The following is a 13,847-nucleotide window of genomic DNA, read 5'->3' as shown; positions in this document are numbered from 1 at the left end:
CTGAAGTATAATCAACTAAACGGGAACTAACTAAATTGATTTCTGCTTCCAAATCTGCAGTATTTATTCACAAGATCTCTTCTTAGATTACCATAGGGGTGAGTGATTTTAGAAGTAGAGATTCCTGTTGGTTCCAATCAGCGTTATCAATCAATTAGGTAGAAGAGTGGTAAGAGCCTAATTGTCCAATGGGCGTTGAGAATTATGTATATGGCCATATATGGAGAATGCCGTAGGAACGATAATGCCTTCTATCCTTTCCTAAGTACCAAGGGGGTAATTAGTAAGATAACCAATCAGTGATGAGGAATCGTGATGTGCCCAAATATGGAAAATGACGCAGTTACCAAAATATATGGTATCCCTTCCTAGATGTCCAAGGGTAAGATATTATAATGCGTAGAAGAGCATAAGGTTTGCGTGTGTCTTTTTGGTTGTGTGTGAACGGCTCACCCTTCTGTAGCTGGCATCTTGATCAAGATGTTTATTGCTTTTAGATCTAAGATGCTGATGTAAACGTATGGGACTGACAATCTGGTCTGTTTTCAGTGTTGGCTTGCTGATTAATTTATTCTTCAGTTAATGTGTAGTCTGCTGGTATAGTTAATTATGCGAAAATTTATGTGTAACGCTTATTTTTGTTTACTGCGCTATGTACGTACTTATAGGTACCAGCAGATTGTGAGCGTATGAGATTGAAAATGCAACTACCTTTCCTGGTTTCCTTGTTAATTAATTTATTGCTTTTTAATGAATGTTTCCATGCTTTTTTGCAAAAGATGATGCATAGCTTTTATTGAGCTTTTGGGTTAACCTCACACTGTTGCGTTTGTTTACAATAATAATTGGATATTGAATATAATCATTTCACTTGTTGATTCATTATTGAATATAAATGTTATGTAATTATAATCCATTGTTTATAATTATTTATTATTGTAAAAGTCGCGGGGCACGACAGGTGTATTAAAAAGATATCTCGAAGCAATATAACTTGCCTCAATTCTGATTAATAAATTTTCTAGGGAGTTTTTTTATTTTTGAAAATATTTTCTCTGGATGCCATCTCAAAATATGGTTTCAGCAATCACATAAATAAATTGGGGACTCGCTGAGGATACACTAAAAAACTTTGTACTGGAAAAATTACTAAATTAGGTTACAATCGAGGGACCAAGGCGATAATTCATATATTTAAATACAATAATCGTAATCTATGCTATTTTTATATGAAATTTTTCTATTGATAATACAAAGTCTTAGTATTTTTTATAGTAAAATCGGAGATAGGATAAAGTAGTAGAGACATAATTAAATTATATAAACAGAGTAGAAGTAATAAGCACCTAAAATAACATAAAAGACTAAATTTGTAAGAGGAATTGCTATTGTCTGTAGGAATCACTCAATTTGGTTTGATGCAAACATCCTTATTTCAATAAATTAGGATAATTCGAAAAGTTATAATTGAAAAACTAATTTTCCACAGAGAGCAAAAAATTATTTTTCAACCTACATATTAGGATACTTGATTGGGTTAATATATAGTGCTTAGAATTTTTAAAATGCCATCACTGTGAACAATTATAGAATAATTTAATGGAAATCAATTTGAGTGCTAGTATTTACTTCATAGGGGCGATAAATTTCTGGATCACATTATCTAGCTTAGCCGAATGGAATATCGCCGTGCTGCCGCATTGGAGACCCGTGTTCAATTCCCACCAGCTTTACTAAATCACATTTTTCTGTTTCAGCTTGTAATATAATATTCCTGCATGTTTATAATAATTTATAAACTATATATAATCGTGTGTACTAAACAATTGCAATTTAAAGAAATATAGTAGTACGAAAGAGTTTCAAAATCCCATACTAAATAAGTCTGCATTTACGTCGTATGCTCGTGTAAACTGATACGTATCGTAACCTTCAACTCGACGCGGCACATGTAGGGTTTATTTTTTTCGTCTGCTAATCTGACTGCATCAATTTTTACTAAGTCGCTTACTAAATCAGTGCGCCGGTCTCTTTAGACGTTACTATAGTCCTTTGCAAATATAGCAACCTTCTGTAGAAATAAATGTAACATTTTTTAATTTTATTCCAATGAATTTCTAGTTCGGCATGTAGTTACTAGTTACTACTCGGAGTAGTAAACATTACAAAAGTTCCGCTATGTCCCTCTATTACAAACTGAAAATAGTCAAATCTAGTCTGTTATATTGCATTTGAACAGCCCGTAAAGTTAATTTTAAGTCATTTTGATGGTATAGGCGTATCAAAAAGACATCTCGAAGCAACAATAACTTTCCTGAATTTTAATTAACAAAGTGTATAGAGAGTTTTCTTATTTTAGAAAATATTTTCCCTTGGACGCCTTCTCAAAATTTGGTTTGATAAACCACTGAAATTAATTAGTGACTCGCTAAGGATAGGAGTGTTTCAGGAATAAATCTGGACGCGATATTTTACGCGAGAATTTTCATTTAATTTTTTCAGAAATTAATCTATTTTTGAAATTTCTATCCCTGGATCTGATTTCCAAATTGGAATTGGATCAGTACCTCAAATTAATTTTTAATCCTTTTGATTGTATAGGTGTATCAAAAAGATGTTTTGAAGCAATTTAACTTGCCGGAATTTTAATTAATAAAGTCTTATTGGACTTTGTTATTTTAGAAAATATTTTCTCTGGATGTATTTTTAAAATTTAGTTTCATCAACCACTGAAATAAATTAGAGACACGCTGATGAAAGGAGTGTATCAGGAATAGATCTGAAAGCGATATTTTACGCCAGAATTTTCATTTAATTTTTTCAGAAATTAATCTATTTTTGAAATTGCTATCCCTGGATCTGATTTCCAAATTGGAATTGGATCAGTACCTCAAATTAATTTTTAATCGTTTTGATAGTATAGGTGTATCAAAAAGATGTTTTGAAGCAATTTAACTTGCCGGAATTTTAAATAATAAAGTCTTATTGGACATTGTTATTTTAGAAAATATTTTCTCTGGATGTAATTTTAAAATTTGGTTTCATCAACGACTGAAATAAATTAGAGACTCGCTGATGAAAGGAGTGTATCAGGAATAGATCTGAAAGCAATATTTTATGCCAACATTTTTACTTTTTTTTCAGAAACTTTTCTATTTTTGAAATTGCTGTCCCTGGATCTGTTTTCCAAATTGGAATTTGATCAGTCCCTAAAATTAATTTTAAGTTATTTTGATCGTATAGATGCATAAAAAAGATATCTCGAAATTTGGATTGATAAACCACTGAAAAAAAATTAGAGATTTGGCGGAGATAGGAGTGTATCAGGAGTAAATCTGGAAGCTATATATAATGCCCGAATTTGTATTCCAATTTTTTTTAGAAATTTTTGTATTTTCGTAATTACTATCTCTGGATCTGATTGCCAAAATGGAATTTGATCAGTCACAAAAATTTATTTTAAGTCATTTGGATGGTATAGGTGTATCAAAAAGATATTTTTAAGCAATATTACTTGTCTGAATTTTAATTAATACAGTTTTAGGGAGTTTTTTAAAATTTTAGAAAGTATTTTCTCTCATATGTTCCGTAAATTCTAATTCACATGTCATCTTTTGAATTGGATGTTTTTTTATATTTATTATCGGTATCACTTTTGAAGGAAAGAATGCTAAGGCAATTTTCGACAAGAATGCTTCTCTCGTTCGATGCAGTGGAACGCCATCATATTGATAATACAGTTTCACCTCTGAAAATTGTAAACAATTTTTTGGAAACGTAAAGAAGTTTAATTTCAATGAATTCGTTCCGAAAAGAAATAAGCACAATTTTGACAATCCTTTTGGAGAGACAAATAACGTTCTCGGAAACCGAACATTCAATTTAGGAAAGGCAAATGTACTAAAATTGTCAACAAATTTGATTTAAAATATAAATCATCGTCCAAGGGTTGAGGATGTTCCGTTGTCAGAAGTGGCTTAGGAGAAAATGGTTCTCCAAAACTTAAAACTTCATCTAACGGGAGTTCCTTCCATTCACTACCATTGTGTCCAGGTCGTACAGGGTTATACTGCACGACTACAGTAGAATTGTCAACAACTGGTAGGGCTAACTGTGAGTTTAGTGATTCCAATGGCAAGAATTGGCTTGTATAAATGGTTTCGATTGGTTGTAGCAGATTCTCATTTGGTGGATTCTGAATCACAAAGTTTTTGTTTTAAAGCCAACAGAATTCGACGGAATTTATCCGGACGGTTATGTCTCTTCTTGTGCCTAGGAGGAATTTCCAGGTGGAATACGCTCCTCTCTAACGAGAGGAGCGAGAGAGGGGGGGGGGGGGGGGGGGGGGGGGGGGGGGGTTAGGAAAAATTAGAAAAGAAGAAACTCGGTTCCTACAAGAGGAAAATGAGAGAGAATAGAGGAAAATAGTAAAGACTGGAACTCCATTCCTACTAGAGAAACGAGAGGGTGAAGAATGAAAATTAATAGATTGCGAGAACTTCATTCCTACTAGAGGAATGAGAGAAATGGAGTAGAGGAACAATAGTTTAGAAAGAAAACTCCGTTTCAACGTAGAGGAACGAGAGAATAATGATTAGGAAAGCGTAAGTTTCAAACAAATAAATTGAATTTGCTAAAAAGAAAAGTCCTCGAGAACTTACGACTCCACTGGATGAAAATAAACAGGTAGTCAAGTCCTCGATTTGTTCGCGTCACACACCAATTAATAATTAAATGAAAGTTTCCATGATTTAAGATGGGTTTTATTTGGGAAAAATTATTCTTAACCAAACAAAATGTGTCACACATAATGGTTACGATTCTGTAAAAAAAATCCCTTCAAAGAATAACAGATTCTTTTAGGTTGTTGCGTTGACAATAACTGTCACAAACTAAACTTTCGTTTGCTTTTACACTCCTTTTATAAGGTAGTATGCAAACATTTAAATAACTTTCATTGGTCATAACCAAGAGCTTAGTTCACACACCTACAAATTCGAACTTATATAAATTCCAAATTTACCTTAATAATAATAGATTGTTAACATAGAATATTAGGAATCTTAAAACTACAATATTATTTAGTACTTTTGTAATAATTAGTATGATAGTAGTTGTTGTTTTTGAAGGAATAACAGAAAATTTAAAGTGATAACTTCTTGTGTAACAAGATACCTAAGCTTCTAAGATACCTTAGATCTGAATTAAGGCGCAAAAGGCTTGATGAAAAAGACTCATTGCTTCGTCATTTTACGCGGCGATTGAAGAAGAATTGACGAAGGAGAGACAATGGACGAAGATAAGCGAGTTCGTTGTAGCGCAAGGTTCTTAGGATACACGGCAAACACTCTACCTCTCAATAGCTGTTTCTTCGAAAGTTTTGGGTCCTGCATCAACCTGTTTTTGAAGCGATGTGCAAAAGTTCAAGGAATTATATTATCGCATTGAACATTACAAATTAAAATTTGCATCATTGACAGTTCCAGACCCTCCAGTATTTCATTTTTGTAGTCAAAATAGAGAATAAATATAAAGAATTAAAATATTTGTATTTACTTAAACTCTTGAGGTTGTTTATGAATGAAAAAAATTAAAATCCGCGAGAATCGAAAATTCGTCAAGTGACCTTGATATCCTTGTGGAATTTCACTTCATACAAATTTTTGATTTTCGAATTTTATCTCTCTATTATGATTCCTGTGAATTTTATTTGAGAAATTTTTCCCGTTTTTGCAATAGTAATTTAAACCAACTGATGTAATTTTATTTGTATATGAAAATTAATTCCAATCAACCAGTATTATTTTCAGTCTGTTTAGAATAGTAGCAGCAATTCTTGGCACCCCTCGCTCCACGAATTGTTGGCACCCTTCTCTGATTTCATAGAAAATATATTGTTTTAGAATTTTTTATATCAATAGAATCCTGCCACAATTTTAACGTAAAATGCATGTATCTACTATGCAGTGCAATGAGTTTAATGCTTAATGCGATAACACGATTCCTTAAACTTTTGCACATCGCTTAAAAAACGGGTTAATGCAGAAACCAAGATTTGCGAAAAAAACTGCTATTGAGCGGTGGCGTGGTTGTTGTGTATCCTAAGAACCGTGCACTACATCGAACTTGCTTATCTTCGTACATTGTCTGTCGCCCATCAATTCCTAGTTGTTATTTGTCTTCTGAACGAGAGAAGCGTTCTTGTCGAAAATTGCCACATCATTCTTTTCCTTCACAAGTGATACCGATAATAAATGTAGGACAACATCCAATTGAAAAGATGACATCTGAAAGAAAATTTAAGGAATTGGTCTCTTCATTTCTAACATCATAATTTAAACTTGAACAATACCTCAATCAAATACACTAAAATAACATTTCGAGTAGCTTTAAATTACGCCTAAAGATATAACTATTCTGATAAGATAGGAATAATGTATGAATTTATTCTTTAGACCTGCTAAAATAGATAATTATAGAAAAATTTTTTAAAAAATTGAAATAAAAATTCTGGCGTAAAACATCGCTTCAAGATTTATTCCCGATACACTTCTGTCATCAGCGAGCCTCTTATTTATTTCAGTGCCTGATGAAACCAACTTTTGAGATGCCGTCCAGAAAAAACATTTTCTAAAATAACAAAATCCAAGAAGACTTTATTAATTCAAATTCCGGCAAGTCAAATTGCTTCGAGATATCTTTTTATTATACCTATGCCATCAAAATGACTCAGAATTAATTTTAGGATGATCAATTGCTAGTCTTGGGATAAGGTCCAGAGGCAACGATTTTTCAATAATGTTGATTGAAATGCACCAGCTGAAATGCACCAATACCATCTGCATTTCCTGATGTGTGTTTCGTCTAGGATCGACCTGTAAAAAAATAATAGAAGTCAATTATTACATTTAGAAATAATGTGTTAATTATTAAAGTTATTAATAAGTAATTATTGTTAAGTGATTAATAAGTAATTATTGCAGGGGCGGTCTGTCATTATTTTGAGGATATATTCAGATTCACCTTTTTGTCCTAGTTACTGTAATTAAATGTAGGTAATGTCAATTTGAAGTTCTCGCATGTGAGATTTTATTCACTTTATTTAAAACATAGCCTGTCCATTCATAACATAGTTTTTTCGCCGCAAATAAGCGTTAGGCGCGATTCGCTCATCGCCCACTGGAAGCGCAGAATATTATTATTATTATTATTTTATAGTACTTGTCACTCAGTAGCCATTCCATAATGTTATTGGCACACAAAAAAACAAAAAAATTATTCGCGAATTACTTAGTTTTAAAGAATAAAAAAGTAACATTAAAAAAAATCACATTTATTATACTCAAATTCAACTATTCTTATACAGCAATCTTTAAATAAATAAAACAAAGGACAAATTTTATGTAAAAAATTTGATTTTACGTTTATTTTAAGTACATGTGTAAATGGTTACATTGTGTACAAGTAAATATTTATTGTGAAATACATTGATGTCTCTATATTACTTTCATTCGAAACATAGTGTGAATTTTTAATTTTTGCTTTCTCCTTGTCCCTCATTTCGATTTTTTATTATTGGCTCCTTTGAATTAGCTAAGGTGCAGACGAGATGAGCGACTTTATCTATTCTTGATAAAATTTAAATATTGATATCTTCAAGAATTTTGAAAATTTCTATCTGCTGGATTGCTCTTTCGACATATTTTCGAACGCTTGCAATATAATATCCTTCTAAAACTTCTTCTTTCGTAAATTGAGGGTCAAAAGCAAACGGAGGCATTATTGAAGTGCACTGGCGTTTAAACAGCTCTGGTTTAATTTGAGGAAACCCTTTATCAGCCGTTACTTCATCCCTTGAATCAATCGAATTAATAAATCCTGAATCATTGACAATAAAACCATCTGTATATCTGCCTCCATATAATTTTGATATCAATGTTATCATTCCTAAAAGACTTCTACCAATTAAATATTTTACATCAAAACTTGATTTGTAACTTGAGTTCAATAATGCTCGCTGCTGTACAGTTGGTCGAACGTGAACGCAAATTTCGGTGCAATCAATTATAACACGGCAATTTGGATATTTTTAAAAAGAAGGTGGCATTTTACTTTTAATTGCTTCTCGACTAGGCCAAAATACCCAGGTTTTAATATTTTCCAAAATGACTTACAAAACCTTTTCAAAAATTGCCGAGGCAGTTCTTGAGACATGAAGAAAAATACCGATCGTTACCAAATTTAAACCAAGTTTCATTTTCATTAAAAAAAATAGCAATCGATTTTCGGAATTAAGAGTTCTATACAATTTTGGGGGACCTTATGCACCAGGAAGGATACATTTTAGAAGAACATGAAAAATAGACAAACTTATCCCGCACAATTGTTTCATAATCGCATCACTACTCACATTAGGGTAGCTCATAAACCCAGGTCTATTACATTCACTTGGCCCAGTCCCAGTATTGCCCATTGGCACCTTATTTGGGATGATCTCAACATTAGTTTGTGTTTCTGCATGGTATGTATTCGATTCCGTCCATGCACATGAATGTAAAAATTTCATTCTTAATTCTTTGCTATCACTTTAGAGTTTTATTTACATTTTCTTTTTCAGCACGTTCTATATTCTTGATTTATTTAATATTTATTTAAATTTCGATATTACATGTATATGAATATAATTCACAATAACACACACCTTCGGAAACAGAAGTGTCGCATTTTGAAATCGCAGTTTTTGCTGTTTCTCTATTTTTATGTCTTTCCTCAAGGTTAGTTTTTGCAAATGGGTTTCTTCCATAAATTGCTTGGAAAATTGTAGGGTTGTAAGCTACTGACCGAGCATCATTTTACTTTAGACCATCGTCAAAATGCAGACTGCAAATTCTTGTATGTTTGGACGGCTCTCAGGGCTTCTCTTCTACGCTACAAATATTAATTGACATAAAATTACTGTACTCTTTGAAAAAGAATACTAATCTCATTATAATATTTAATGAACCAGCCTAAAAATATGGTAAGCTTTCGTATTGCGACGAACAGAAACGATCCATTTTTTCTTCTGCTCAATTTCCCATGGTTTATTTGGAAACGATTAAAAATGCAAGTTGCATTATTTCACGTCTTGAGAAACATACAACTACACAATATGTTTCTTCGACACGTTTATATTTTTTCAATGATTTTTGTATTCATTTTGAACAAATGTAAGAACAAACAACTAGTGCCACTAGAGATGCTTGGTTAGCGTATTGAGAGATTTAGGTGTCTTACTGGTTATTTTTCTTTACAATCAGTGCTCGATAGCACCTTCTTTCATCTGCCTGAAAGGTTCAATTTTGTTGCCTTATTGCACTACTTTACTTGTACCAACACAGTCTAACAGTAAGAACATCAAGTCACTACCGTTGGGAGTACATAATCTCATTCAATATTACTGGTGTTAATGTCTCGATGTCCACACTGATGTCACACTGCCATACTGCTGTTTTTATCCCATAACTTACTGTGTGTAATAATGGTTATAATAAACACTTAAAATTAAAAAAGGCTAAATTCATATGTATATTCAGTCTCGACAGATATTAAATATATTTATTTAAGGATGAAAATTAGCATCTATTTGTTATAATATGCAGCATATATTTTCTGTATGTGTATTTTAATATACAGGGTGATTTTTTTAACTGGAAACTTTTGATTCATAACATTTTTTCATAGAGGGCCGATTTTTTGAGATATTTGAAAGTTTAAAGTTAAAAAAGTCATCCTGTATACAGAAAACCATTATTGCATACATTTTTGTTTTAAATAGATGCACTTTATGTCTAAATAATTTTGAAGCAGTTGTTACTTCTCCTAATTAGTTAACAATTATTTATTGCATCAAAATTAATTCCGTGCAGCACCGATCAATACTTTCCCGCCCTCTTACACTCTTTCATATAGAAGACCCTGCTTGGGATTTTGTCAAGCAATGTCGAATTACGTTTGATTGAAGGAGTTTCCAATATTTTGGATAACTCTGAAGCGCAGAGACGATGGAAATAGAACAAAACGGAAAATTGCCTTTCTTGGACGTATTAGTTTACAAAAAATCTGATAACACATTAGGAGATGAAGTTTACAGAAAACCCACGCATACGAATAGATACTTACATGCCTCCTCCCACCATCACCCATCTCAAAAACAATCGGTCATTAACTCCCTTGTATACAGAGCTGTCTCCATAACAGACAAAGATAACTTACAAAAGGAATTACAAAACGTTAAACAAATCCTAATACAGAACGATTACACAAACAAACAAATTGATAAATCAATAAGAAAACACACTGAAAAAAGCAAATCAACACAACCTACGAAAGAAAGAGAGAGAAAAATGACCACCACTCTACCCTACATCCAAGGTCTCACAGAACAAATAGGAAGAATTCTCAACCAACGCAACATCCAAACCATATTTAAACCACCTGCGAAAATAGGACAACTACTAAATAACCCTAAAGATAAAAAGGCACCCTTCAGTGATCCAGGAGTATATAAAATCCCTTGTTCTTGTGGCAAAGTCTATATTAGAGAAACCGGGAGAGCGGTGAGCCAACGTATGAAGGAACATGAAAGTAAAGTCAGGCTAAAACACTTCATGCAATCAGCACTAGCTGAAAATCATATCGAAACAGGTCCTAACATTTTATTTCATGAAACAACAGTCATTGCAAAAACACACAACAAATTTCCAAGAAAACATGGAGAAGCAATCGAAATCTTAAAACACCCTAATAACATCAATAGGGACAATGGATATAATACCAATCCCATTTGGCTTTCCGTTCTCCCGGATTTTAAAAAAAGACTTGATTGGCCAATCAAGTTCGACCAGTCCCCACGGTGGGGCGCTCTGGCCAATCACAGGCATCGTAGAAAGTATACCTAAGAACATTATGACCTGATACCTCAGTTTCAGGTCAGCCCTGAAGATGTGAACTGCAATTTTCACGAAACGTCGGCAAACAATTCGTAGTTTTTTACACGAGTGAAACCCGAAATATCTCTTTTTTATCCAAATGAATCATCGTGAAAGCATAAAATCTATTATCGATGGAAATATTGTCCATGATGTATTGAATTATATGAATTACATCAATTACAATGCTATTTTCAAATGTTTTCAACAGTAAAGAAATTAGGCTTATTGGTCTGAATAATTTGACCTAATAGTAGAAGTTTCTCTCCGGCTCTGGTATAAAAATCGTTTTGATTTTTTCCAAAGCCACATGGGAATATCCCATAGCTGTGCATACCCTAAAATGTTAGACAATGGCCCCATCAAGTTACCACATCTTTTTGAATCATTGCCGGGAATATACCATCTTCATCAGCACCCTTGGATGAGTCAAAACGCCGATCGACCAACTTAGTTTGCGACTGTGTTATTATTCAGCTTGCTTTCCTCGAGTCATCCCCACTGGTCCCATGACCTTGGCCGTCGAAGAAGTTCAGCCCAACAGCCCCCTCCTCCCACGAGTTCGGAAGCAGGGAAGTGCATGAGGTGTTCGAGGATTTTGCTAACCATTTCTAGTATGCAAGATCAATTCCCTCATTTTACATGTTCTTCAGGGCTTTTTGAAGTTTCACAATATCAGGTACAATTTAAATTCCCTGATAATGCCTCTCCCGTGAGTTCCTCTTAGCCAACTGTATCTAGTTAGTATTTATTGCTACACAAATACTATACAATTGAGGATCTGAATCGAGAAACAAGCCCAGCGCTCGAGATCAGGTGAAATTATTGTCCAAACGTCACGTTGGACGGAAATCTTAAAAGTCACAAATTTTGTTTTTATGTCAGGCTTGTCGAGTATGAAAAGGCAGATTTTTTTTACTTTCTGTTTTTCCATTCAAGTTGGGCAAATATTGTTGGAATGTTTTAAAACTTTGATGTACACATGAAATATACCCTAGCAAACCCTAAAAACTGAATACTAAAGTGAAAATCGCCCATTGCTTAATATTATTAATTTGCTAATTGATACAGATCGGCAACCTACCCGGAATATCAATTTTTAGCTATATCGGTTTTGTTTTTGCAGTGATGACCTGCCATATTTGATCCGCTATGATGAATTTAAACATTTTAACGAAAGATTTGGAATCAGTGATGCCCTAACAAACCCGGAGTAACATTTTAGCCATGCTGGTGTTATTTTATAGTTTTGATGAATTTCTTCAAATTTTGTCCCGGAATTCGAAAAAAGCTGTTCAAAAAACATTTAAACACCATGTATCGTGAAATTTTGACATGTGAGAATATTTTCGGCCTCAAATGAATCAATTGCGACATTCAATCACCCTTTTCTCAGAACCATTAAGTCCCAAATTAATTTGCAGACCGTATTTAGAATTGGCATTAAAAAGTCGATTTAAGAACATGTGTACCATATAATGTCTTACTTCTGAATGATCGTGGTAATTAACTATGTAAAATTTTGTAAAAAAATGTCCACTTCAACCTAGATGGTCAAGATTGAAATCATCTTTTTAGTCATTCCCTTTGTTGTTCTTATATTCTGTAGGTATTATTAAATTCTACGATTTTGAAATGAAAAAATACGTTCCTTTTCACTGTGTGCGCTCTAAAATAAAACACAAAAGGTATTAACATAATATTTAGGTACTACTTGTAATGTAAAATCGCTACATTTTATTGTTTTAACCATTTAAAAAAATAGTAATACAAGATGGCATAAATTTTTACAACCCCCGCCCCCCACCGCCCCCACTCCCATCAGTATGATCTTGTTCTTGAGCAAACCAAAAAAGTATATTTTATTATTTAAAAAATCACAACATTATTGATAGTAATATACTTTGTAATGTTCTGTGAATGCAAACGTTTACCCTCTACTTTAGAAGTCAGATTGAGAATTCTTTTCCTTGCCTTCGTAAACCCTTACTTGATGTAACATAATGCAGATGTATATTTGTGTTACAGGTATCCCTATAAAGTCGACCTTGGACAACACAACGACAGTACAATATGCTGGATTGATTAGTCAGCTCGCGGATAAGGCTCGTTCAGTGATTCGTGATTTAGATCCAACAAATGATTTAACTTTTTTACGTATACGCAGTAAGAAACACGAAGTAATGGTTGCTCCAGATAAAGAATTTATACTTATTGTAATACAAAATCCAGTTGATTAATTAAACATTCCTTTTATACGACGACCAATGAACGGCATGCAATAACTTGGCTAAAAACTTTTAAATCCCTTTTCTGTTATTTTAATTTTTTTAAATTGTTTCTAAAAAAATTCATAATTAGACTTACTTAATTTTTGGAAAAGCCCCCCTTTTTCTTATCTCCTAAATAAGCGATAGACTTACATGTGGAAAAGAAATGCCAGTTTTCCATATGAGAGTGTCTCACTTAATCTGATTTCTTTACATGCACGCTCCTTAAGGAACGAGTAAGACAGATAACTTACGTTCCGCCCGGCTACACTCGTAAACATGAATTATTTCCGGCTTCAAAGAAAATTACCAATGACGAGCAAGATTTTTTATGAAAAGTCGTGAGAAAAGCCCCCCCCCCACTTACTGAGCTTTTCATGCGGAAAGTATTTAATTAGTGACAGATCCGTATTCGGGAAATTTTGGTATTGTGATATGTTATCCCTAAATTCTTCCTGCAGGTGCACTCATTGGCAAAATATGTAAATAACTATTTTATATTTTTCGTTTAGAGTACCTCCTCAGTATACAACCCAAACCAACCATGACTATTTAGTTTCTAATTCAGTCCCCATACTCTCCCTCCATTGACTGAAGTCAGATGGGA

General features: G+C 33.2%; 1 protein-coding gene across 2 annotated transcripts in view; it reads left to right on the top strand.

The window, feature by feature from the left end:
* Window positions 1-13,238, top strand: part of LOC117178865 (dynein light chain roadblock-type 2) — a 145,662-nt gene extending 132,424 nt beyond the window's left edge. For both annotated transcript variants that reach the window (XM_033370378.1, XM_033370376.1), the window contains exon 4: window positions 12,999-13,238. In XM_033370378.1, the coding sequence (XP_033226269.1) occupies window positions 12,999-13,210 (212 nt within the window). In that variant the 3' untranslated portion in view covers window positions 13,211-13,238. The remainder of the gene's footprint in view (window positions 1-12,998) is intronic.
* Window positions 13,239-13,847: the final 609 nt, after the last annotated feature.

Source organism: Belonocnema kinseyi, chromosome 8, assembly GCF_010883055.1.
Source record: "Belonocnema kinseyi isolate 2016_QV_RU_SX_M_011 chromosome 8, B_treatae_v1, whole genome shotgun sequence".
In the NCBI taxonomy this organism is placed as follows: domain Eukaryota; kingdom Metazoa; phylum Arthropoda; class Insecta; order Hymenoptera; family Cynipidae; genus Belonocnema; species Belonocnema kinseyi.
This window is presented reverse-complemented; position numbering and strand designations above follow the sequence as displayed.